General features: G+C 42.3%; 1 protein-coding gene across 5 annotated transcripts in view; it reads right to left on the reverse strand.

Annotated features, from left to right (window-relative positions):
* Positions 1–713: 713 nt before the first annotated feature.
* LOC147200923 (proto-oncogene tyrosine-protein kinase Src-like) overlaps positions 714–27,584 on the reverse strand; it is a 35,086-nt gene continuing 8,215 nt past the window's right edge. For 2 of the 5 annotated variants that reach the window (XM_086117287.1, XM_086117288.1), the window contains 11 exons: positions 25,424–25,702; positions 20,984–21,083; positions 19,747–19,764; positions 16,835–17,127; positions 12,683–12,832; positions 12,455–12,610; positions 10,216–10,395; positions 9,687–9,763; positions 9,450–9,603; positions 8,411–8,542; positions 714–5,726 (listed from right to left, as the gene is read on the reverse strand). In XM_086117287.1, coding sequence (XP_085973413.1) covers positions 5,518–5,726; positions 8,411–8,542; positions 9,450–9,603; positions 9,687–9,763; positions 10,216–10,395; positions 12,455–12,610; positions 12,683–12,832; positions 16,835–17,127; positions 19,747–19,764; positions 20,984–21,083; positions 25,424–25,694 — 1,740 coding nt within the window. In that variant the 5' untranslated portion in view covers positions 25,695–25,702 and the 3' untranslated portion in view covers positions 714–5,517. Of the gene's footprint in view, positions 5,727–8,410; positions 8,543–9,449; positions 9,604–9,686; positions 9,764–10,215; positions 10,396–12,454; positions 12,833–16,834; positions 17,128–19,746; positions 19,765–20,983; positions 21,084–25,423; positions 25,703–27,584 lie in introns of all 5 variants that reach the window. The other 3 variants (XM_086117290.1, XM_086117291.1, XM_086117289.1) reach the window with 3 other exon arrangements.

Here is a 27,584-nt window from a genome sequence, read left to right on the forward strand (position 1 = left end):
CATCCCCCAGTAGCTTTAGTAAACATTTTCATTTGCATTCGCTTTTTTATTCATTTACATAAGATGTGAATTTCGTGGAAATAAGAAAAAAATGAAATAAGCAATTTTGAATTGTATAATATAGTTGGGGCCCGGTGAGCCGGTGGTTAGTGCATCCGCCTCACAGTGCAGAGGTGCAGGGTTCAATTCCGGCAACGGCCTTCCTGTTTGCATGTTCTCCCCAGCCTGCGTGGGTTTTCTCGGGGTACTCTGATTTCCTCCCACATTCCAAAAACATGCATGGCGGGCTGATTGAACACTCAAAATTGTCCCTAGGTGTGATTGCGAGCACAAAGGGTTGTTTGTCGATGTGTGGCAGCCAGTTCAAGGTTTCCCCCGCGTACTGCCCAAAGATAGCTGGGACAGGCTCCAACATGCACCGAGATCCTTGTGAGGATAAGCAGATCAGAAAATGGCTGTATAAGATAATGACATAATACAATTAAAAAAAAGAGAATTGATATATTACATGTTTTGGGTACAGAATCTATGAAATTGGCCATTCTACGCGACATCTTCTTACTGGTAAATTAGAATACAGTATATTTATTATTACTTTTGTTACTGTAGTGAATGTCATCACATGATGCCAAATGTGATGTAAGAGTCATAAATTGAACTAGAAGTGGCACATCAAGAACAACTCACACACGTACACATGCGAACACACGCACTTATCAAAACACACTTAAAATTTAATTTATTGCACATTTAAAGAACAGAAAGTGGCATAATTCCCATTTCAATCAATACACACAAAATGAAACTCTCACCTTTCTGTGGTGGCTGTGACGTCTGCCTGAACTGCATAGATTTCTTAAAAAAAATAAAAATTAATAAGATTCAAACTTATAACACCGAGACATGTGTGAAATCATGGCACGTTTTCCAAACACACCGTGGCTTTATTCACTCATCTGCTTTTTTTTCCCCCCTCCAGTGAGTCACGCACACACACACACACATGCACACACACGCACACACACACGCACACACACACTCAGAACCAACAAAACAAAGAATAAAAATAAAACACCGTTCTTGGAAATACACGTCAAGCCCAATTTATGTTGTTTATATGGGTCAAATAATTAAAAAAAATGAAAATACAGTAGCATCTCATTAAAACATCCTGGGATCACATTTTGTGAAAAAAAGCAAAACAAAAAACAAAACCTCAGTCGAATAAAGTAGTACAGTAATTACTTGATATTCACAGTCATTGACAATACTATTTACATCTTTGACCTCATGATTTCAAAATGTTGCTCTTGTCCAAATACTTCCAGGGTTGGGCAACCTTGAGCCTATTTGTAAAGTTCTCAGATGGCCAACAACATTTCTGAGATTTTTTTTGTCATGTATTGTTTCGTCAAAATAGTTCAGATATTTGATATTTTTTCTTTGTAATATCAATAATGTAGCCCCTCATTTTTAATACAAAAAAACAGACTTAATGTAGAAAATGTATTGTTACTAATGTCATTTCAAAACCTTTTCCACCATTAATGTGACATATAACCTGTACAATTCAATCGAACAATGAAATCTTCTACGAGAAGATGTGAAAATGAACAATTAAAATCATGTGGTTGCATAAGAGTGCACACGCAGAATTGTGGCGGTGTTCAGAATTACCAATAATAGTAAAACTCCTGTTGAACGGGAGTCATCATACACCTGTCACCATTTCAAGCTCTTCTGATTCACCAAAATAAAGTTCAGCTGTTCAAGTTAACGTGTCCTGGACATATTTTTGCTTTATTTATTGAGAGTTAATCACGCACTTGAAATGGTGGCCAGTGCGTGTTGACTCCCATCTAACATGAGATTGAATGTGACTGATGTTAACTTCTGAACATTTCCACATCCCAGTTGTGAGAGTGTGCACACTTGTGCATCTTTGTTGTTTAATGTTACTTCATCTTTTGAAAAGATTATTATTATTTTTTCCTTTCTGGTGTGTTGTACAAGTTGTAGTTCACAAGTAGTGGATGACGTTTTGAAATGATTTTGTCTTTTTACTTTTATTTTTTAATACAGCACAAAAAAAAAAGAGATTTTAATGGGGTGCGTAGGCTTTTTATATCCACTGTCAAACGTCTGTTTAGGCCTGTTTGTATGTTGACTCTTATTGCTGCTTCTGTCGTCATTTAGGTTGGCGGCAGCCTAAACTGCTCCTATCTACGGATTAAACAAAAAAACAAACAAAACAATGCAGTGAGTAACTAACAGCCAACATAAATACGTATCCGCCATTATGGTACAAAAGCAACCCTTGGAGCGCTACACTATGTACAGTGCGACTACTTTGGATGAGATGTACAAAAAAAGTCTTTGTTAAGCAGGTCAATGGCATCCACGGAGCTTAAAGTAAACACGTTGAGGAGGATGTACAGTACAAATGCAGCACAAAAAGCATGCTGAACTGCTTTCCAAATCAACACATGAGAACAGTTTTTTTTCCTTTTCTCAGCTTATTTCCTGCTGACACACTGAGGCCTACTGCTTGAATATTTCCTCTGCACTTGGGACAGGAAGCCAACGACTCGGGCTTTATTTTGAAAGCATATGTCGGCTCCCTTTCATAGTAAAACAGACAGCAGTTGAGTCCTTTTGGCACAGATGCAGTCAACACTTACGGCATCGCGAGCTCGGCCGGCCGGGTATTAAACAGAAATCCCATCTGCTACTTGGAGAAATGTTTGAGGAACATGAACGGCAGTCGAGCGGCCATTACTAGTGACGAATATGACGGGCAATGTGACGTTAGAAACAGCGCATCACCGCTGTATGGAAAACCATTTGAGCATTTATTCGATACCCAACTTAAGGTCCGAGGACAAGTCGGTGCAATAATAGAATAACTATGGCACACTTGTAGAACAATTGTATCTTAACACTACTACTAAGACAATTGCGCATTACTAGTAAGGCAAAACAGAACACGAGTTAACATTGGCAACGATACTTGTACAACTAGTGAAGCACTGTTAACGAGAAGAATTTTCGTGGCAAAATGGCCACCCCCCTGAGATGGCTAAAAATGAGTGGATTTTGCTGCTTAATTCGTAGTCTACAAACGTAACATGAATTAGACTACAGAGAATGACACTTGCGAGGCCGCACAGAACAAATGATTAGACCTCTGCTTTAAAATGGGCATCAAGCAAATAAATGCTCAAACGGCATCCCATGCATTCGTTTTTATTCCATCCATGATATGGATGCTCCGAGTGCATTCACATGCCAACAACTTGGGCCTGGTTACGAGCAGGGAGCAAGTGGCACCAGTCGAGGGGAAAGAAAAACATAACTAGTAAGTCAGTCAATCTACTACTGCGCCCGAGTGCACTGTATTGTCTTGCGAGCATGGAAAAAGAATGTACTAGCACAGGGCTCTTGGATATCAAGAATATGGAATAAATGCTCTCATGACTTTCCATACTGCTGCTCATCATCGAGTTGTTTTTAGAATGCAGAACCTCCAACGTCAAACAATCCCAAAAGGGTTGAGGGGACAGTCAATATTAGCGAATCCGGTGCGACTTCAGCAAAGTCAACATCGAAATGATTAACTTCAAAAGGTGTGTGTGTGGCGGGGGGGGGGGGGGGGGCGGTGATGAGAATTGGAAAGTTTGGAAAAAAATGTATCACGATAACACCAGGTTGACCAGTGATCCAAACTTTTGTTGATGACTTTGGTCAATGATCACAGAATGCACAACAGAGTCCCCCGACACCACTTTCGGCAATTGATATGGAATTGAGTGACCAAGTGTAGTTTAAGAGGACACACAAAAAAACTCTCAAGGACCCAGGCTCAAATCTAAACAGGAAGTTGTCCATTTTGGGCGAATTCAAGAATTTATACTTTTTTTTAAAATGACCTGTCGAGGTAAGGTTTTATGCTAGGAAGTGTTTGCTTCTGGAATCAATTAATTGGGATTAGTTTGTCACAATTTGAATGACTTGAAAGGTCAACTAGCGTCCTGATAGTGTTGGACTTTGGAGCCTTCAGCAAAACAACCACTTATCCATCCAATTATCATGTCAGCTCAAATGAAACAGCGAGCTGTATTTTATGTGGAAACATGTCTTCCAAATCAAAATGAAACCGTTTTGGGCCCTTGTCAAAATCTGTAGCACTGTTACAAACACAACATTTAGATCTGATCCTCGTGAAAGTACACCAAAACACCCGTATGTGTGGGCGGTGACGGTGGACGGGACACCTATGGTCAAAATGCTTGCTATTGTCTTTTGTCTTGGCCCGATTTGAACAGAACCCGACTGAGACATTTTGGTTCAAGCAAGTACGCCTACTGATTATCATGATTGCGATCATTTCCGTGTAAACATGAAGGAGGTTGAAGACGCAGCAGCACTGCATTGAAAACTAGAGAGACTTTGAAAGGTCACACGGGAGTGGAATCACTTTCACTCGGAGACCCCACAAAATGGCCAAGGGATGGCCCGCAAAATGGCTCACCTGAGCCGGAACTGAATTTTCACACAGAACCCGAAAAATCCGGGTGTGCTTTCTCAAACACACCACCCCGCCATTAAAATATGAAATGCCGTCAGCGCTTAACGATTGCTTTTGAGAAAACGGGCTGCGTGAAGTGTTTTCCAAACTTCACACTTCTGTCCCGCCTTTCACACTAACACCTTTTGTTAGGGCTCGGCTTGCAAAATGCCGGGAATTTTCACATTTGGAAACTCTCATGGCAATAAGTAAAGGATCTACTAAATTGATGGTTTATTTTTGATAGATTTTTTTTTTTGCTTTGTTTCGCAAGCGAGCTTCAAACACGCTGCCCCGAAGTCTGGTGAAAACAACCATTTGAGCAACTCGAGTACGGTGACTGTTGTTGACAGCAATCTGTTTGAATGTCTGCTTAAGACAGAAAAACAAGTTGATATTTATGCTCAGTTGAATGTGATACATTTCCATGAAACTACCCTCAATTTCCGGTTGATTATCATAATACTGTACCCATGGAAACGTTCCAATTTGGAATCATTGAAAAACTCCCCAAATTGACTTCCCATGAAAACTTCAGAGCAATTTTCCACCCCAATTATGGCTCTGATGGCAAAATTACCAGGACCACTTTGTCCCAAACCACACGTGATTCCGGACAAAAGTTGCCTGCTCTTACAGTGCCTTTTGCGGGCGGAAAAAAAAGTACCGTAAGACCGGGGGATGGTTTCAGTAGACTTTCTCTCCCCTTTAGACGCAGTGTTAAGACCCTTTTACGTCAGTCTCGTGCCTTACTCCTCAAAGCCTGAGTGTGTCCTGTACAAACTTGCAGGTCTCCAGAAAGTCCAAAAAGAAGCCTCTCCGGGTCCATGATGGCACAGAGGCTTCCTGGCAGGTTTCTGTCTTCCTCTGAGGTGGTTTAGTGCAGACTGTATGCGTTTTGTGTGTATATGTGCGTAGCAGTGTGCGTGCATGACTGTGTGTGCGCAGTTCTATAGGTTCTCCCCAGGCTGGTACTGGGGTTCCGTGGAGGTGAAGTAGTCCTCCAGAAAGCCCTGCAGGTATTCAAAGGTGGGCCTCTCTTCCGGGTCCTTCCGCCAGCAGGAGAGCATGAGCTCGTGCAGGGAGCCGGGACACTCGGACGGGCACGGCATCCGGTAGCCGCGCTCCACCTGGTCCAAAACCTCGCGGTTCACCATGCCTGCAAAGGGAAGTCACAAAGACATTGGTGTCAAGGAAGTAAGTCGAAGTGAAACATCTCGACTGACAGACGTGCTACGTACCGGTGAGGAACTAAGCTAGCCTGGGTTGTTAGTGGGAGTTTTGCAGAGTCTTTGCCGCATGTGCGCGCACGCCTGAGGTGCGTGTTTTGCATTTATTTTTCAGGCTAATGTTATAAAATGAGTTTGAATGATAAAGCGGGTGCGCAGATTAGAGAGAGCTAAACAATGATTTTTGTTTTAAAAATTTCTTTTAAAATAACGCCTACCGTTCGACATAAGTTGTACATCGGGAAATTGTTATTATTTACTTGCGTTGAATGCCAATCACCCACCAAAACATATTTTAGCATTTAACAACAACACAGTTACATAAACAAAGATAATTGTGTAAAATGTACATGAAATTCACAACAGTAGTATTATGGTGATTGTCCAACGGTCCATACAGAATAAAATTTTCAGTTTACAAAAGATCTTGATTCAGGTGCTCTTTATTATTTCTGACTGTGTGAATTTTCAGTCTTTTCTTCCTGTGACAAGCTATCCGACATTACAAAATAATTGCGTGCCACATCTTGCCAGCAAGCATCGAGCATAGGATATGACCGTCGATGTTGGGTTTTTTTTCTTCTTTTTTCTTTTCTTCTTATTTCTGAACATTAAAAAGGGCAATGCATGGCTTCCTGTTCCTGAGGACCTCCCATTGGCCGCAAAACCCATATTTTAATTTAAATTCAGCTTGTGTTGTGCGCTTGGTACAAGATTTATCTTGGTAAGGAGAAAAAAAAAGCACCAAATATCCATGAAAAATTGTTCTTTGCTTCTATCTTTCACGTTGAGCAAACACGTAATTTTTTTACAGGAGACTCATGCCCACTGCGATGGTGTGTTCATGTTACACTGAGAGTGGGAATTTAGAGCGCTGGACACCATAACAGTAGAGCTACATGCTCGCAGCACTTCCCGACTTCACAAGCGTACTACAAATCCCTAAATATGGCGCTTACGTGAGTAGCAGTTAGTATGAATTCTATGTGGGGCTTGTAAGATTTGTCTGCCTTGCTGAGTTGGAGTTCCGACTGCAACGTGTTTGTGTAACACAGTGTTTCTCAAATAGTGCCCCCCCCAGGGCTGAGGTTCTGTCAAGGGGGGCGCGTTTGACCTCGGGGAACATGCTTTTTTTTTACTGTTCTAAAATAACGTGCAGTTGGACCTCCACTACCTTAGGAGCAGTGGTGCTCTCATTGGCAGAGTTTGCGCAGGGAGCATTCTCAGGGAGGAAATATGGCGTAGCGCTTGTCTTCAATGTGACTGCGGTGGCAGACGAGGAAAGTTCGATGTGCTTACTGTGTCTAAAAATTTTGGTAGCGGACAGCATGAAGCCAAATAAATTAAGGCGTCACAAAGACATTACACCCCAATCACGCTGATACGACGCTTGAGTTTTTTTCAGCGAAAACGTGCCGAATATTGCCAACAATCATGCCGCTTTGTGACTGCTACTTCAGTCAACTAAAATACAGGTCCCGGCTACACATTGAGCAGGAGCCGAGAGTTGCTGTGTCCTGCGTCAAACCTCGCTTCGAAAAGCTGTGCATTGCAAAACGTGCTCATTGTAGCCATTAATCCAGACATCATTTTGATTTTTAAAAAAAAGCACAAATTCTTTTATATATTTTTGTTTTGCTGGTTAAAGTTTTTTTTTTTAAATATTGTGCTCCTGAGATAATGTCGGTGATTAGTTGGAGTGCATTATTAGTTATTGAGTTTATGTAATTTTATTTTTCAGTATCGTATGGTTTGACATGGTCAGTCAAAAAATATTTATTGTTAAATTCAGGATTGAATGTTATTTTTGAATTTCAGGTGCACTTTAAATCTTTTCTGTTCCAGTTACTAAAGCTATTCTTTGTTGTAAATTGGTCCATATTTCTTTCTTTTTTTATTCTCTTATACGTTAATAAGGATACAGTGTTGTGCAAAGGTGTACTTATAACAATTTTATAGACAAATTATACTATTTATAGTCGTGCGGGGGGGGGGGGCACGAGATGTTTTCCTCTTCCTTGGGGGGGCATGACAGAAAATAATTGAGAACCACTGGTGTAACGTAATCGCATCAATAGTGTTTAGCGCAACATACGCAAAGCAGCATCAATGTTCTCTGTTTACCGGAAATTTGATGTCGCCTTACGTGGTGGCACAAGTGAAGGGGATGGATCATGGTCATCATACATAAATCGTCCCCAGGGCCATCTGCGCCCAAGTACATTGGACATGTTTGAAGATGTGCAAAGACTGACAATTATGTAGTGCAGTCATGCCTCGTCTATCGCAAGGGTGATGCTGCAGATCACTCCCGCGACAGACAAAATCAGCAGATGTAGCGACCATATATTATTTGATCATTGATAGATTTTAAATCTTTATGCAGATTACACATACTGTACTATACGTGAGGTTGTGGTATTATTTCTGTCCACATGGGGTCGCAATCTTCACGTTACACTATACTATGGGTGACCAATGTGTATTTGATTTTGGATTAAAATAGCCTCAAGAAAAAAAAAAAGCAGTGAAAGCACATCTTGTTCGGCTCTTTTCAAATTCAGCATGTTGGTGTTTAGAGCCAAAAAGAAGATGTGTTTGTGTGAGGGTTTACCTGGATAAGGGACTCGGCCTTTCGTGGCCAGCTCTGTAAGCAGCACCCCGAAGGACCACACGTCCGACTTGATGGTGAAGCGTCCATAAAGAGCCGCCTCGGGGGCCGTCCACTTGATGGGGAACTTAGCTCCTGATGAATTATGAGGAGGGGGAAAAAAATGACATTCAGCCAAGCCAAAACATTTCTTACCTGTAAAATTCAAAAGTCAGTGGATGACATTTACGATGATGATTTCTAAAAGAACCTCGACGACTTTCATGCAGACATCTGGCAAATCGACAATGTCTGTTTAAGACATTTCGATAAGCATTAAATTGATTAAGACGGCGCTGGAACTGAGATGCGTCTATTATATTCAAGTTTACGGCATGGCTGTAAGACCATACTGACACATATTTCTTTAATACTAAATTTTACAAAAGAAAGGACTTGTTTTCCAACCCAGTTTTACAACAAATCGGAAATATGGATCAGTGGTCCATATTCAGTGGTCAATTTTCACCACTGAATATCTTGAACAGGGTTGCGGGAGCGTCCTGGAGCCTCTCCCAGCCGACTTCGGACGAAAGGCGGACTACACCCTGAACTGGCCGTCAGTCAGTCGCAAGGCACATGGAATATGGATCAGATGTAGAAAATGATGACTGAAATTTAGTTCTGACTCAGCATATCCACAGTGCATTCTTTAAAATAAAATAAAATCCTTCTGTGTTTAGCAAGAACTAGTGATTTTTGTGAAATTTGGGCACCTGTGGATGCGGGTTGTTTCTTGTGTGTAAACAGCCGTACCTGATGTCTCACTTGAAATGTACAAGGGGGTGGGGGGACAAACATTTGAGATCAGCATGAAATTTGAATTGGGCAACTTGGCCTGCAGTTTTTAATCCAACCGACAGAACTCCTTAAATAAATATATAATTTTTTTAAATGGGCAAGAGGTTACACACAGACACACGCACATGCGCACACACACACACACACGCACGCAATCCAACAAGGAAAACTGCACAGTGGAGAAGACGAAGCTAAAACGCACCCTGCCTGGCAGTGTACTCGTTATCTTCGATGAGTCTCGCCAGGCCAAAGTCGGCCACCTTGCACACCAGGTTGTCTCCCACCAGGATGTTGGCGGCGCGCAGGTCTCTGTGCACGTAGTTCATCCTCTCCACATACGCCATCCCCGCTGCAATCTGGATAAAAGGCGCAACAGAGAGGATGTGGTTGCGTTGGTGTCGCAGTGGAATTATGGGATGCAGCACGACAGAGGCCCGACCTGCGCTGCCATGTCCACCAGCTGAGGCAGTCGAAGCATTTTGCCTGCTTCTCCTTTGAGGAAGTCGAGTAAGCTGCCTATGGGGGTGAGATAAAACACCATTTAGAAAGAAGTTTACATTTAGTTAAAAGGATCTAATTGAGTCGTACACATTTGCCCCCTATATTAGTCAGACCCAATCCAATATTTGTTTTCCCTGTTAAGCCACACGAGAGGATCAAAATATTCGAAACAGCTCACAGCAAGCAGCTTTGCGCCAATGCAAACACCCAAATCAATACCTGAACGCTACTCTCGTTTTAACAGGCAGAATTTCTGATGCAGCACTCATTTCACTGATGGATCTGTACCTAATGAAATGGCCAGTGAATGAAGTCTAATGTCGCCATCCAGCCTACCATCCATTTTAGACAGCACCTTTCCTCATTCGGATCAAGTGAGTTAGCTGGCGCCTACCCCAGCTGACTTTGGTCTCCAGCCAATCTGAGGGCATTCATGAGGTCATAATAAAACATTTTTTAAAAATGACCTTGGCTCATATATTCGGTCACGATGTAGATGGGTTCCTCGGACACCACGGCGTAAAGCTGGACCAGCTTCTCATGCCTGAGTTTCTTCATGACCTGCGCTTCTTGCAGAAAGGCCTCTGGTGACATAGTGCCCGGCTTTAGGGTCTTAATGGCCACCCGTGTCGTACCGTTCCACGTGCCTGACCAAAAAGAAGAACAAAACCAAACATGTTAACCTTGTAGAACCTGTCGTCAGGATTATCTTTGTGGGATTTTGCACCTGCCACAGAAGCCAAATGGTAAAAGGGACAGACTGTTAGCCTAAAAGCATAATTGTCTTAGTCATTTTTAACCATTTTCCAAAAACAAGAAAAACAACAAATGCCTCAATTCATCCTTTGCAGATTAAATTGACCTGGATGACTGGATTTACACAGCCATAAAAAAAAAATACTTACAATTACTTTAGTATTTTTTTTATTGACAAGGTAAGAGTATGTTAAAAGTGACTTCGGCTCACAATTATTGTGGCATATTGAATTTTTAATTGCGTGTACACAAATCAAAGGGTCGAGGCGAGCAAATATCTTGTCCGCGTCTGTGATCAAGTCGTTCTGCATTTGTATAACAGTTCCCCTTCACACCAAATTTCTACACCCATGACTTAACAGCTCGCCATGACACTCGTTGACTAGCGTAATTCGGTGACTTAGCGATGAAATTCTGCCTCCATGAATGAATAAATGAAACGATTTTTCTTTGATTCTCATGGTGGTGTTCACTTTTCTTTTCAATTGCTGGGCTACAATGGCAATACTTTGTCCCCAGTCATCACAGTCAAAAAAAGAAAAACAGGCAGGATTAACCATGGCATATTTTTGTGAGATAGGATCTTCAAAACAGCAATACGAGAAAAATAGGGAGAAAACTGTGCTGCAATTGGTCATCCTTGGGGTGTTTAAAAAAGTATGCTGTAGACAAGCTTTTTTGAAATAGGTTTACACTGGTGAACACATTTTTTACAAGTTTTTTAAATCAGATACAAATAAGCTTTTCTCGATGACGTTTTTTGTTCTGATTCTACCCCAGTTTTTTTCCCCCATCGCATATCAGATTTTCGTAATAGTAATAATAATATAAACAGCAACAATATGTAATCGAATTATATATTTATTAATATTTATGAATTAAGATTTAGGTTCAGGAACAGTTGGAATATATTTTTTATGAGTCACCGCTATAAATTCCAACGCATGGTAAAAGGTGTATTCTGCATGCTTTTGTCTGGCAAAGTTTAAATAAACAAATAAATAAATAAATATACTTGAAATACCCAATGTGCATAAAACATTTTTTGAAGGCAGCATTAAAAATGCCTTCAGGGACACGCAAAGCAATCGCCTCGAATTTATTGCAAGTAGCGAAAACATGAGTCAGTGACATAACCTTAGAATGTTCATAATTGCCTGTACTGCGAATTTAAACCATAAGTATTTCAGTTAATAAAGAAAAGTGAACAACTCCTGGTTGGATTTGAAACGTATGCTTCTAACTATGTAAAACCTTTTCTTTTAGTTCAAAATGTTTTACTTTAACTACAAACCTGTGTCACATTGTGGCCATAGGTAGAATCCTGGTCGGTCGTTGCATCTTTTGGTGGGGGATGCCGCAGGCTAATTTTGTGAGCTAGCTCGGGAGATGTTCTCACATTAGTTGCCGTGACTTCATCTTGGTCTTCTATTTCTTCTTTTCTTCTACCATCTTCTTTTGGCGGTTGGAAAATACTTTTGGTGCATAACTATCTTTAGCATGTGGTTAAGGTGAGCCATTTTAAACTATAAAGAAAAACGATTCCATATTTAGAAGTGGAAGTTCCGACCACCATGAGTGGGCAAAGGGGATTTTGGGTGAGAGTCTGAGATCTACTGTTCTTGGTCTCCGGTTTTGTAAAATAAATTTCCACCAAAAATGCGACTTGTAGTCCAATATGACTTATAGAGGTTTTCCTCTTCATGATTTATTTGTGGACTGGTGAGATTCACTGGTGGGAAATATACGATATAAGAAGATTAATGCACCCATTTCAGGGACATTCTTCTGCCCTCTGCTGTCTACTGGAATTGAGGTCAAAGTGCCCTCTGGCTCATATTGAGAATATCACATAACCAAGCTCAGACAACCGGTGAGGTGTGTCTTAATTAGCATTACATTAACTAAGGTGTGGACATAGCTTTGAATACAGTGCAGTGCAGTTCTTACCCATCCAGACCTCTCCGAAGCAGCCCTGGCCGAGTTTAAGGTCAAGCCGGAGGGACTCTCGAGGGATCTCCCAGGCATCTCGAGCCAGACCCTGCGTCTGAGGCTTGGCTACGGGGCACACGTCGGTCAAGGCGTGGCACAGCCCATCGGAATGCTCTGTAGGATGAGCAATGTGAGACGTCAGGGAAGGTTTCAGAGCTTTTGTGCAGTAAGCGTCTGCGTACTCACTGCGATAATGGAAGACTAACTGCTGCAGGCTGGTGAACTGCGTGCGGGACGTGATGTAGAAGCCGCCGCTATCCAGCTTCCTGATCTTGTAATGTTTCACATTCAGACCTTTGGTGTTGTCATAATCAAGCACCGAAAGGCAGTAAGCTCCTAAAGAGGAAAAAAAATGTATAGAGAAGGAGTGGAACAATATAAGCGTGTGAGGCATTTGGGACAGCTGCTCTGTGGCGTTTCCCCAACAGCTGCACCGGGTCAACTTCCCGCTGGGTCCTATAGGAGGCCGAAGAATGCGATAGTGCCATTTGCCCTCGTCTGTCGATGCGCTTAAGTCTGTGATTTAGGAGAATGTCACGATATTCTTTTGCCATTTCTTTTTGTTAGGGCCTAACTCGCGATGCACCGATAGCCCTCTTTTTGCAACAGAGAACAAGTACAAGTACCTATAGCGTACTTATCGATGCAGAGTACAGATATTTGATAATGCCGTAATGTCTTGGAATTGTGAGAAAATGCAATTTTTTCCACGATTGGCTTGGCAATCAGTTCAGGGTGTACCCCGCCTTATGCCCGGAGAGAGCTGGGATCGGCTCCAGCACACCCGTGACTCTTGTGAGGATAAGCGGCTCACATAATGGATGGATGGATGTTTAATTTCATCCTAATATTGTTCAAAACTGCAAAACACACTCTTAATACTTTTTATAGCAAACATTTTGACATGTTTTTTGGCAGGTTTTTATAACAGTATTCACTGATTGACGATGGCGAAAAGAACAAAAATGAGCAATTGGCAGAAAATGGTGAGAAAAGTGTTTTTCCTCATAGACATATTTGTTCACATCTAAAATTCCAACAGGAACTGCTATGTAACAAGAAACATGTTGTTATTGTTTTTTTAGACAACAAACTAGTTACAGCTGAATCAACAGTACCTCTCTTGGGTGTCACCAAGTAGCACACTTCAGTTCACATCAAATGCTGAACGGGAAATCGTTCTTATATGATTGCAATATAAGGATGGATGGATGGAAGCATTTGGTGGCTCAGGACAAATGCTACTAGTCATTTAAATACCGCAAGGCTATTTCCAGCAATGCCTGTAAAAGGCCACTTTGTGACAGAGTTGCAATGGATGGGGTGAAGTGTCACTCCTGAAAATAGACTATTTTCAGCGTGTGTCAATTGTCCAAAAATTCATGAACCTTGGGATATTTTGAAAAGTACTCTGTCATAGACATGATATTCAGACAACTAGGAACTGCTTTAAATTGTGACAAAAATACATGATAAATGTCCTTTCACACAAAATGTCAAGCTAGTAAACCCACGACTCACCCTTTTACCACGTTGTTCTCATAGCACCAGTTGATATAAACAATGACGGCAGGTGAGTCATGCATCTTAGTCAGTATGACTCGATTCAACCATAATGCGACATACAGTATCTGTCGCCATATGAATCACGTTCGACATCTAATAAGACTCCCTCCTTCCTCCCATTATATTTCCTTCTACCCCTTCAGCCTCATCTTTGACTCTCATGGTGAAGTGGGGCTTGTAGCCGCAGGAGAGAATTGCAGCACCCTTGTAGACTGACCTACTTCTGACACTGTGATTCACCCCTATCTATTCTCCCCTCCCTACCTCGCACACGCGCTTCCTTCAAAAACAACCCCCTCCCCAACCCTCCAAAGTGCTGCTGTATGTTACAGGCAATGCCAACCCAGTAGAAGCACCGCCACAGGCTTGGAGAACAAAGGCGCGGCGCCACGGGCCTGAGCGAGTGCCTCCAATTGATATCATTACGAGCGTGTGTCTCGTACAAATTGTCTCACTTAACATCTCGGTAGCTTTGCATTAACTGCGATGCACACAGAAGTCCACCGGGATTGGCGAGACGTCATTACTTCCTACTTTCTCGTTATTTAATTGCCCAGCTGGGGCTGAATAGGAAGCCGACTTTTTAATGTGGGAATTGTACAGACAGCAGTTGTCATTAGCAACCTTGTATTCAACCTTCAGTTTTTCCGCATTTTGTTTCATGTTTCAGCCTTATTCCAAAATTGACTCATAGTTCCCTTGAAATTCTGCACACAATACCATGCAATTATCTTTTTTTCTCCAAGATTTAAAAAAAATATATATACAGTACATATATATATACAGTATATATACATATATATATATATACATATTAAAATAAATCTAATAAATCACATGTACTGCAACTTTGTGAGGACGCTCAAAATTAATTTCTTGGTTTGTTTCATATCTTTTATCTCATTGGCCAAATCCTCAAAAAAATCTAAATAAAATGCCGTGGAGTGCTGTGAATATTTTCCGGATGCAATGTACCTTCAGGCTTACATACATATTTTACAACTTTGTTAAAATGCATTGATACTTCCTCACATATTTCATGATAACGTTACAATTTTTCACTTTGCACAATACTGTATGCTGCCGTCTGAACAGCCCATTAAATTGTTTCTTTTAACAGTCTGCAGTCACGATGTGCTCAGACGTGACCAACAGAAAACAGTCGAGAAAACGTGTGTGGAATTGATTAATACGAACGCGAAAGGGCATGTGTCACTTCAATGACCTTTCTTTCTGCTTGATTACACATGCTCAGAGGCTCCTACTGTACATACAGGCAGTTTAAGTGGATACTCTAAATGTGTAACAAAACTGACATCTAACGCTCGAAGAAATGTGGTAATTTTGACTTCAAATGAGGGAGGGTCCCTGGATTGTTTTTTTTTTTGTGTTTAAAAAAACAAAAACTACACAGCAATTTAAAGAATTTGAAAAAAAAAAATACACACACACTTTCAACTTCCCGGACGAGATATAGTGGCATGCGAACAGCTCGGACCCCAAGCATTGTTGTTGGCTCTGGCAGGCGCGGTAGACGGCATAAGGCAACGTAAACAAAAGCGGGACATCCGAGCCGAGCTATGGCTAAGCTAATCTCTAAAAGTGAAGATAAGTGGTTCAGGAAATAGATGGATGGATGGCAAACACTATGACACTGCACTGTGTCCTCCTGAAATTGTTGCAAGACAAATTACCGTGATTCCTTGGAGTGTAGCTATAGTGAGTGATATTTTTAATCATTTGTTTTTATTTTGGTTGTTAAAAATGCATGAAAATGTTCCAGTCGCGCTAAAATGTTTGGGGCCCTGCCTTTATTTAAAAATATGCGTGTGTGCAATGTGCATTGGTGAAATGTCACTGCTAGTAGCTAACAATTTGGAGAGTGACTTATTCTTTGAAGCATCACCATATATACAAAACGCGAGTGGGGTAACAACAAAACACGAGCAATTTTATTAATGGGTACTGATACACATTAGAGCTTTTGAGATTACTCATCACCTCACTGTCTGAAGTGACAATGGTTCAGAGAGTAGCCAAACTTGTGACTGTACGTTGGTTGCTGACCCCCCCGCTACATGATGGAAGCTGCAACAACAGATATATTTGTAGTGTCAAAAAAAAAGTTATCGGTTGTCAATATTGGTTTGGAGAGGCGGGAAATTAAAAATATCAGTAGAAAAAAAACAGTGTACACACATTAGGGATGTGTGTGTGTGTGTGTATCCATCCATCCCTCCATCCATTTTCTGAACCGCTTTATCCTCACAAGGGCCGTGGGGGGTGCTGGCGCCTATCCCAACCATCTTTAGGGAGTAGGCGGGGGACACCCTGAACCGGTTGCCAGCCAATCGCAGGGCACACAGAGACAAACAACCATCCACACGTCACACTCACACCTAGGGACAATTTAGAGTATTCAATCAGCCTGCCATGCCTGTTTTTAGAATGTGGGAGGAAACCGGAGTACCTGGAGAAAACCCACGCAGGCCCGGACAGAACATGCAAACTCCACACAGGGGTTGGAATGGATTTCCATTCATTTCAATGGGAAAAGTTACCTCGATTTATGAACGTTTTGAGTTACAGACGGGGACAGAGAATAAATTAAGAATTCTGCTGGCCAGGCGTCATTGGTGACAGCAATTTCTTATGCCACTGCGCTTGCGAGTTCATTTTGCGCTGTTTGCAAGCCTAAAACGTCACATGTCCGTCCCACTATAAACTGATGCACTCTTGTATCCCATATACCAGACATTGGTGGAGTCTCACCTTTTGTCGTCTCACTCTCCCTCACCAGGAAGGTTCCTCGTCTGTTCTGTAAATTCAAAAGGATCCTTTCTGAGTCTCGCCGAGTGATCTTCCCAAAATACCACCTGCCAAAAGTGGGCCACAGAAGAAGTAGTACAGTTTGCTTCCAAAGGCAAGGCATTGCTATACAGTGCAGTATATCAGGTGGGACGTACTCTTCTGCCTGGATGGAGTCTGACGGTGCCACGTAATTGCTGGGGATGTAACCGCTCTCTCCGGTCGTCAGGGAGCGAGCCAACCACCAGTCCCCTTCTCTGTGATGGCAAATGCAGACAAAGAAGATAAAAAAGGAAATTATGGAAAACTCACTGGTGCCTCCTAATCCTCCGACATTCTGTGTGGCTTTCATAGCTGTTAGGTGACTATAAAGGTCAGTTGTGCAGACAGAACAAGCTACCAGGATTTAGCGATAGAGTTTCCTTTTTTTAGAGTTAGCTTAATACTGTGTCACCTTGACTCATCATCGCCGAAAAGTGCTGTCTGAAGAGAAGGAAAAAGGAAGCTTAGCACATGCCGACCCACTCACTGCAGTTCCCAGTTTTTTGACTGGAAGTAATTATTGGACACTTTATTGCATGTTGGGGATGAGCACCCAAATACATTTCAGCAATTAAAAAATAATTTATACTCCAAACTAAAAAAAACAAAACATTGGTATGCTTACATCACCACTCAGAGGAAACAAATTCCACACACTTAAAAAAAGTCTGTTTTATAGTTTCGCGCTGCGATAACTGGCAGTGGTACACAACTTACAGAAATTGTGTGGATGCAGATAAAATGATGCACTAACTTTCTCAGCCTTGGCAACCTTACCCTATTTACTTACCAGCAAACAAACATTTCATGTGCGTATAAAGAATTGACTTTTTTTTGAGAATTGGTTGAGTAGTGGTAAACAACATACAGAAATTTATCCATCCATCCATCCATCCATCTTCTACCGCTTATCCGGGGCCGGGTCGCGGGGGCAACAGCTTTAGCAGGGAAGCCCAGACTTCCCTCTCCCTAGCTACTTCTTCCAGCTCTCCCCGGGGGATCCCGAGGCGTTCCCAGGCCAGCTGGGTGACATAGTCACTCCAGCGTGTCCTGGGTCTTCCTCGGGGTCTCCTCCCAGTGGGACATGCCCGGAACACCTCACCAGGGAGGCGTTCAGGAGGCATCCGAATCAGATGCCCAAGCCACCTCATCTGGCTCCTCTCGATGTGGAGGAGAAGCGGCTCGACTCTGAGCCCCTCCCGGATGACCGAGCTTCTCACCTTATCTCTAAGGGAGAGCCCGGACACCCTGCGGAGAAAACTCATTTCGGCCGCTTGTATCCGGGATCTCGTTCTTTCGGTCACGACCCATAGCTCGTGACCATAGATGAGGGTTGGAACGTAGATCGACCGGTAAATTGAGAGCTTCGCCCTTTGGCTCAGCTCCTTCTTCACCACGACAGACGATACAACGTCCGCATCACAGCAGACGCTGCACCGATCCGCCTGTCGATCTCTCGCTCCCTCCTGCCCTCACTCGTGAACAAGACCCCAAGATACTTAAACTCCTCCACTTGGGGCAAGATCTCTCCCCCGACCCGGAGGGGGCACTCCACCCTTTTCCGACTGAGGACCATGGTTTCAGATTTGGAGGTGCTGATTTTCATCCCAACCGCTTCACACTCGGCTGCGAAACGCTCCAGTGAGCGTTGGAGAGCCCCGTTTGAAGGAGCCAACAGCACCACATCATCTGCAAAAAGCAGGGATGCAATACTGAGGCCACCAAAACGGACGCCCTCAACGCTTCGGCTGCGCCTAGAAATTCTGTCCATAAAGATTATGAACAGAATCGGCGACAAAGGGCAGCCTTGGCGGAGTCCTACCCTCACTGGAAACGATTCCGACTTACTGCCGGCAATGCGAACCAAACTCTGACATCGGTGGTATAGTGACCGAATAGCCCGTATCAGGGGGTTCGGTACCCCATACCCACGAAGCACCCCCCACAGAACTCCCCGAGGGACACGGTCAAACGCCTTCTCCAAGTCCACAAAACACATGTAGACTGGTTGGGCGAATTCCCACATACCCTCGAGGACCCTGCTAAGGGTGTAGAGCTGGTCCACTGTTCCACGGCCGGGACGAAAACCACACTGCTCCTCCTCAATCTGAGGCTCGACTTCCTGACGGACCCTCCTCTCCAGCACCCCTGAATAGACCTTACCAGGGAGGCTGAGGAGTGTGATCCCTCAGTGAGTGTGATACAGAAATTTAGGGAATACAAAAATACTGAAGTGGAAACTTTGCCAGCCTTGGAAACCTCACGCCATTAAATTACAAAATATTATATGGTGACATAAAGGACTGCAATGATAGGTGCACTAGTCATGTAATAATAGAAAATTGCCAGCCTCATTTTGCCAGCCTCGTGAACCTCCCTCTAATTACTTAGAATCCGTTTTATACTTAATGCAACATTTGGGACACTGCCTATCTCATGGGACACAGCATACAGAAATGGAGGGATTGCCAACATTTTTGATGCGCTAAAGGACTCCACACCATGGTTCTTTAGCATGTCAAATGTTTTTGTTGGGTCGTAAATATTTTACTAACCAACGATCGATATGTCCAGTGCTTCAACATTTGAGGCATTAGTCGTATAGTGGTACAAAATGTATAATGACTCAGGGAATGCAGATGTATTGACGCACTTTGCCAGCATGGGGAACCTCATTCCATTTAATGAGCAACTACAGTATCTATTACATTGTTATGTGCAAAACATATTTATCATGCCCATCATCTCTGTACAGCATTAGTCTGGTTCAGCATTAGTGCGGATAAAAAGGGTTGCAAAGGATTTGTCTTTTTATTGCAGTAAGGATTACTGACCTGAAGCTGTACTTTTTCCTAGGAGAGACCATGAGGCGTGAGAGAGCGAGATAGATAGAGAGAGAGAGAGAGAGAGAGAGAGAGGGAGAGATAACAGTCACAGCAGACACATCAAAACACAGCAAGGCAAGCAACACTCAGACAGACAGCGGAGGCGGAGAACACGCGGTGGGACGACACAGCGGGGCCGACATACTACGTTACATCATTTCAGTACAGAAGACCCAGGGAGCATCCTCGTGTACATTTTCCAATCGAGGAGTTGTGGATGCACTTGATGTTTTATTTATACACTTCGAATATTATAGATTCATCTTTGTTCAGCCCTAATATGTCGTCCCAACCAGCAGATAAAAGAACAGGAAAAAAAACATGGCAGGAAGCTACGAAAGGAACCCAGTTGAAGAAAAAAAGATCCTTACATGGCCTTTGCTTTGATTACCCGTCTTAGAGAAGCATTTATCCTTATAATGAGAGTTTCACTTTTTGAATTAAGCTTCTAAAAAAAATTCAGTCTTCCAAGATATTGTAATTTAGAGATGCATCTGTATTTACATTATTGAAGTTGCACTGCATCAAAATGAGACATGTTTCTAATATTTGCTCAGCTACCGACATGAAAGGGCTGAAAAATTACAAAATACCTCCTAGCACAGTGCACTTGATTTTGCATATTTTATAATACATCCAATAGTGCCTTCAGATATGAGTTGAATTCTTTCTGTGACCATGCTCATAGCACCAAACTGTTGTAAATCATCTCTCCCCATTGAAATGAATGGGAAATGTCATTAATCTGTTGCAGCCTCCTCAAAACCCCAACCCCTTTGTAATGTATTTTTAAATAAGGAAAACAGCACTTGAAAATCTTGTACTTTTAGTCAATCTTAAATTTGCAAATCAAAAATAAAAATGAAAAAACAAAACTCACGAGTTGGGTCACGCATATCTCAAGGCACCACTGTATTGTCATACAAATCAAAACTTTTATTTTTATTTTTGTTAATACACTTGAAGTCAAACTCACTTGATTGCGTCTCTACAGAAGTGATGTGGCCAGCGAGTGTACGGATTAGCAACAAGTGGGATGACAGAATTGTGAACATCCTTCAACGCTTACAGTTTGTTTTGGTGCGTTTCAGCAAACATGCATTGTCCAAATCTGTTCACATTAATCTGCGGTATAAGAAAGGAGGAGGGGGAAATAAAACACACAAGGTCGACTGTGGGTTCTTACGTGTTGTTGACAATCTGCAGTCTGTCGCCTTTCCGAAAGGTCAGATCGGATGCTGTCCGTGACTCATAATCATACAGAGCCACAAACGTAGTGACACCTCCTGCAAGAAACCGCACACCAAAAGGCGTTTAGGGATCAAGATGGTTAAGTACAACTACATGAATATTAATCCTATCAGGCACATATAGTCCTTAATTCTAATGTAATATAAATCCATAGTTATTTTCCATACACTCTATGTGTACATTGAACAATTTGTCATGGCTTGATGAGAAATATTGACATGCAGACTGCAGGTGACCAATAACGTGTGAAGGACAAAGCTCCATCAACTGTCTATCGTAGGGTACATAAGGGCCGAGAAAATGTATTTGCACTTGTCTCAAATTCTTACCTTTTTTACCCACGTCAATGTTTAAGATTATCAGACAAATGTCCATATCAGAAAACAGATAACCCAAGTAGCATACAATGGGGTTTTAAATGGTGATTTGCTTTACGATACAATACAGTGTAGCGCTTTCACAGCTGTAACAAAGTGCTTTTCAGAACACTTATCATCAAATAACAAAAGAATAGAATCACACATAAGATAAGACATGGACACTCATGCAATCTTAACCACTTTTCTTGCATATGCTTTGTTGTTTGAAGCAGTTATAGATGAAAGAGGAGAGAATCAAAGTCTGTTTTCACTGGTGGATCAGAGACGTCATGCTCAAAACGTGCATCACGTCCCACACGTCTGCCACAAGCTAAGATTGAAACTAAACAAAAAGCTATAGCGTCCATTGATGGAAAAAAAAGAGATTGTTTCACTTCTCCCGTCCCATCTAAATCCACTTCAATTCCAAGCGCCGACTCTCAGTTCCAAATACGCACGCCTGACCCTGTGTGATAAAGTACTTGCTTCCATTGTTAAATCACGAATTCACTCAACTCAACTCAACCCAACTGTATTTATAGAGCACTTTCAAACAGCCATCGCTGCATACAAAGTGCTGTACATGGAACAACTAACATATACAACAGTAAAGCAACAAATCGGTAACAAAGACGGTAGAAAGCACCGAACAGCAAAACCAAGAACAAATCTGAGTCATGCTGAGTCAAATGCCAAAGAATACAAGTGAGTTTTGAGGTGGGTTTTAAAGATGGGCAGCGAGGAGGCTTGTCACGATGGCTAATCACATTTTCCAGTTCCTTCTCACTGACCACACCCAAGCCTGAGTACCCCCAGACCTGTTCAATTAATAAATCACCTAAATAGAAGCAGTCTGACAAAATTAAGTCAGCCAAAAGCTCTCAAAAAGCTGCATCATAATGCTATGATGGATCCAAAGAAATTCAAGAACAGATGAGAAAGACGTACAAAGTCATTGCTAAAAATTTAGGACTGCAGCGAATCACGGTAAGAGCCATGATCCAAAAATTCAGAAAGCATGAAATGGTGGTGACCATTCCCAAGAGTGGCCAGCCTACAGAAATTAACCCAAGAGCACAGCAACGACCCAGCCAGGAGGTCACAAAGTAATCTAAGTTGTCTAAGGAAGTGATGGCCTCCCTTGCCTCAGTTAAGGTCAGTGTTAGTGACTCAACAATGACTAAGAGACTGGGCACAAATGATATCGATGGCAGAGTTCCTGCCTGAAATGGGGAAGTGTGTGTGCGTGTGTGTGTAGTGGTATGTGGCTGTGTAGGAGCTAAAAGAGGATATAGTAAAGCAAAAATAAGCATCCTGAGTTTAGTTTCATGAGCATAAGGAACAAGTGCCATAAATACAGCCATCTCTGCAGTGCAGCCCCCGTCTCTCTGTTGTTTGTTTCGCGACCGACTCCCACCATCGCTGGCAACTGACGACACTAACGGCGAGCCACGAATTACAGCATTTCTATCCATGTAGTGACATCCTCTGCATCTCCCAAACATGTAACAAACTGCTTTCCCAAGGTTGCACTCTCATGGATTTATGTGCACTGCTACCTGTTGAAGCTTGTTGGCGAATGGACCTCATGAGACAACAAGCGTGACTGAGAAAGGTTGCGGGACACCACCGTGTAACTTGCTGTTTGGGGAGATGGGTAGTGCCTGCTCGTGTTTCAGAGTAAAAATAAATAAATTAATTTAATTTAATTTTAAAAAATCAAACCCACAAATCTTCGGATTGAGAGACGACCACTCTGTTACTGAGCCATGTTGATTTTATTGTATCATATAGTATTTATTTTATTATTTTTAATTTAGCAGTAATTGTATTAATTGTAACAAAGCGGCCAATGTATGTAGAAATGAGTTTTAATGGCTAAATTGAGCTGTTGTATCTTTTAATCAGGTAGATTTTGTAGCCCAGAAATCACAATACTGTATTAGGTTTAGGGGGGCAAGTACTTTTTCCACACATGGCCCAGTACAGTAGCTTTGATAATTTTTTTTCCCTTTAATAAATAAAATCATCATTTAACTACTCCATTTCATGTTAACTTGGCTTTATGAATTGTTTGATGATCTTCAACATTAAAGTGGGGAAACTATGCAAAAAAATAGTAAGAATTTGAGAGGAGTGCAAATATCCTTTCACGGCACTAGACATACTGATTTTTAACATTTACCCTGCTATTTATTTGAATATGAGCGATACGAATATGAATATGAGATAATGTCTGCGGACCAGACATTATTAGAAGTACCAAGACCTAAGCGTAGGCTCAGAGGGGAACGAGCCTTTTCCGTTGCTGGTCCCTCTCTTTGGAATGAACTCCAATTGAACATTCGGCAAGCCCCCTCGCTGCCCATCTTTAAAACTCGTCTCAAAACTCATTTGTATTCTATGGCATTTGACACGGCATGACAAACAGTAAGACCTGAGTCTTACTGTTTGGTGCTTTCGACTGTCTTTGTTATTAATTTGTTGTTTTATTGTTGAATATATATTTGATCCATGTATAGCACTTTGTATATAGCGATGGTTGTTTTAAAGTGCTCTATAAATACAGTTGAGTTGAGTTGAGATGAGCGACCACACTCATGACGAGTGGAAAAAAAAAAAAAAACGGGTGTGTTGTATTCGGGATGACCAACACATACCAATATCTCTAATTGGCTATTGTCCTGTTTCACAAAACAATCATGTCTGCTTTTCTTTTCTTTTTTTTTTTGTGGAGGGGCGGGGTCAGATCTTGGGGGTGGAGAAATTACGCTTAAAACATCCAACAACACAGGATAATCGGTCAGGATCTTTTCAAGACATCCCAGGATCTGGCCTTTGCTGACCTTGTTCGGACAGGACAAAATCGGCCCGATTATCGGTCTGTGCATGCTGTTTGAGCAGCTTTTGGCCACTTCCTTTGAAAGATGTTGCAATCCAAAAGCAAAACCTGATGAATATATGTGAGGAGACAGCAAAAATACACTTCACTTCAAGACTGCTCACTGGATGGAGCAATATTAGCTGACCCATCTGGCCAGTCTAGACACATTAAGGCTTAATGTCAAGTCTGCAGAGCACTGAGCAGCCTTTTAACGTCAGAGCTTTCAAGTCTATTTCACAGCCGAAGGTTGGAGAGGGGGGAAAAAAACAGTACTTCCTCCTCCGCTGTCGACGTGACTCAACATTTCAGAGAATTGACATTAATAAAAGCAAATATTTTTCTCTGACGTTTGTTAGTGAGCAGAATTCAACACAATGGGCCAACAAAGAACATAAAGTGTACTTCAGTTTCCATTCTTCTTCTTTTCTTAATGCACCTTAATTGGAAAGGTCAATCACATGTGGAAATCATGTGGCCAAAAAGCCAGTGGAAAAACAAAGCACACGCAGCGCTAACCTTGACTGCACCCAGACCTCACATGTCTGACACTATTTTGTGCATTATTTTTCATGACACATATTTTTTACCTTAAGGGCACAAGGCTCCTATGTATGAATGATTTTTGGTTTTCACTCTAGTTTTGGTGAAATAGTGAAAATGTTAGCCACACATGGAAAATTAATCTATTAAGTTGCAGATATGCAAAGTTTCTGATCCGAATGAGCATTTTGCAGGGTCTAGGTAGAGGTGTGCACTCCACCAGGTCACATTGAAAGTTGTTTTTTTCTTGTCAAAATCCTGCAGCAAAATGCTTTGACCAAAAACGAACCAGACTTTTTCCCCAGTTGAAACCCACGGTAGAGATCCTCTTCTAAATCTATATGATATTTTAACTGTGTGTGTGTGTGTGTGCGCGCGCGCGCGCAGGCGTGTAGTGCAGAGTGTAAAAAAATAAAATAAAAATTGAGCTTCTGGTTCTCACTTGGAGGTTACCAGGCAACCAGCAAAGAAAAAGTCATTGTGGGTCACCATGAAATAATTGCTTCCCAAGGAACAATACGGTGGCTCTGTTGAGTCCCCGTCTAAGACTGGAGAAAAATTTGGTGCTATGCAATGTAACTGGAAAGCATACCTGACAAAGGTCCTCTCTGAGGCGAAGTGACCGTGCCCGTGTGGTCGACTCCTCCGAAGAGAGCAAGCTCAGGGGTGTTGGTGGGCGCATGCTGGTACCCTTGGTAACCTCGCCGCCCCGTGCTCACCGCAGGACTCCTGTTCGGGGTTTGGGTCTGCTGGGCGGGGCACAGGTGGTGGAAGTGTCCGCTGTCTGAGCCCGTCCCGATGGTGCCGTCCACGCTCATGGAGCGCTGGCCCGGTTCCTTGGGCTTGCTCTTGCCAGCCCCCATGTGCAGACCTGGAATGACAGCCAGTGATGGGTCAGGATGTTGTAGGAGCAAGGATGACTCGTCTTTCTCCAACTTACACCTGATGTTGGGTTCAGCTCAGCTTTACTAAATTTTAAACCCGTTGTCTCTTCCTCAAGTGAAGACGAATTTACCGGTACTGATGGATTAAATCTACACACAATGGAACAAAGAGCAACAAAAACTTCCTTTATCGCCCTGACCACTTCCTTTTTTTGCGTAGAAACGATAAATCTCAAGGGGATAAAAAAAAGAAAAAAAATCTAAGTCTTCAATTGACTGCCCGATTTAACTTCTATTTGCATAAAAGCCTACCCTGCAATACTATTTAAGTGTACCATGCTATATATAAGTAATTTGTAATCAAGGTGTCAAAACCCCTTTCAGTTCCTGTCTAATGAGCTGACTGAATTGTACAAAGTTCACTGATGCAGTGATATTCACAGTTCACCGTGACGGAAACTATAAAAACAAACCTCAAACATTGCTACCGCATTAGCAGTGTGACTCCCATCTTCGTGTCATCCATCTATCAACACAATACATCTTTATTTATATTGGCCCCACCAAACGGAAGCCTTGGAGCGGCTCCAGGTTCAATTCAAACTGTTTGATAGCCAAACGGGGCGACCAGGACACCTTGACAGTGTCAACACACAGACGGACGAGGTAGTTTGCCGTCTGTCGAATCAATCTGGACCGAATCAATGCGCATTAAACAGAAGGAGAGTTGAAATTGTGGTGAGCCAGGGTAGTTAGTTACAACTTGGAAGGACAATGGCAGTTATATTTTGTGCTTGTCAGTATGTCTGCCACGGAAATTTTTACTGGCTTTTGTTTGTTCATGAAAATAATTATACTGGCACACCAGCTCATCCGTGATTGTTTTGCTTGGGTACAATACAAGTATTTTGTTTTGCCTGCATTTTTTTTGGTTTGTTTTTGTTTTTACCATGGTAGCATGTTACTTAATAGAGTTGCACAATTTTCAGACAAGGAGTGCGATAAAAAAAGGAACCCTTAAATTTAGGTGAAGACAAGGCTTGCGCATCCGGGACTATCTTTTAATGTAATCAACTCGAATCCATGGAAAATGGCCTACGTCATCTTGTCCTTGTGGTATTTGGCAACAACTTTGGAATGCGCAATGCCTCCCCCTTAATGTTTTATGGTAATTCTGACCACCGGGAGAGGGTCGGTTTGTGACAGACTACAATGCATTACATACAAATTCTTACATCGCCATCAGAGGAGCATAACTCTGTCGTGAACAGAGGACAGACTGTACTTTGTTCTTCTAATGTATCATTTTAAACTGCACAGTTAATCAAGCTGGGGGCATTTATTACTCTCGAGCATGATTGTTATGTCCAATAGAGGAGCGCAATTATGACTATTCAAACACACAAATGCAAACCCAACTCGTTTGTTTTTCGCACACAGTTCCTCTTAGGTTCAGATTTACACAAGTTACAGGGGAGGATCTATGACTGCAACTGACACATGTACACACCTACTTTCCGTATGCCCTGTCCCTTTTACATTTTTATACTGGTAGCTCTACATGACGGGTAAATGCAAAACTACCTGGCACAACTTCTACACGTATGTACTGGCCGATGACCACAACTATTCACTGTTTTAACACAAAAGGTATACACAGAGCACTTGTTTTCCACATAATGTTACATACTGTTTCATATTAGTGGGTAAGTTTGAAGGAGGGGGGTGGCGGCCCGATGGTCCAGTGGTTAGTGTGTGCACGTCGGCTTCACAGTGCAGAGATCTTGGGTTCAATCCCCACTCTGGCCTCCCTGTGTGGAGTTTACATGTCCCGCCCCGGGCCTGCGTGGGTTTTCTCCGGGTACTCCG

Source organism: Hippocampus guttulatus, chromosome 8 (genome assembly GCF_054856545.1).
Source record: "Hippocampus guttulatus isolate MCC_2025c chromosome 8, RoL_Hgut_1.0, whole genome shotgun sequence".
Taxonomy (NCBI): Eukaryota; Metazoa; Chordata; class Actinopteri; order Syngnathiformes; family Syngnathidae; genus Hippocampus; species Hippocampus guttulatus.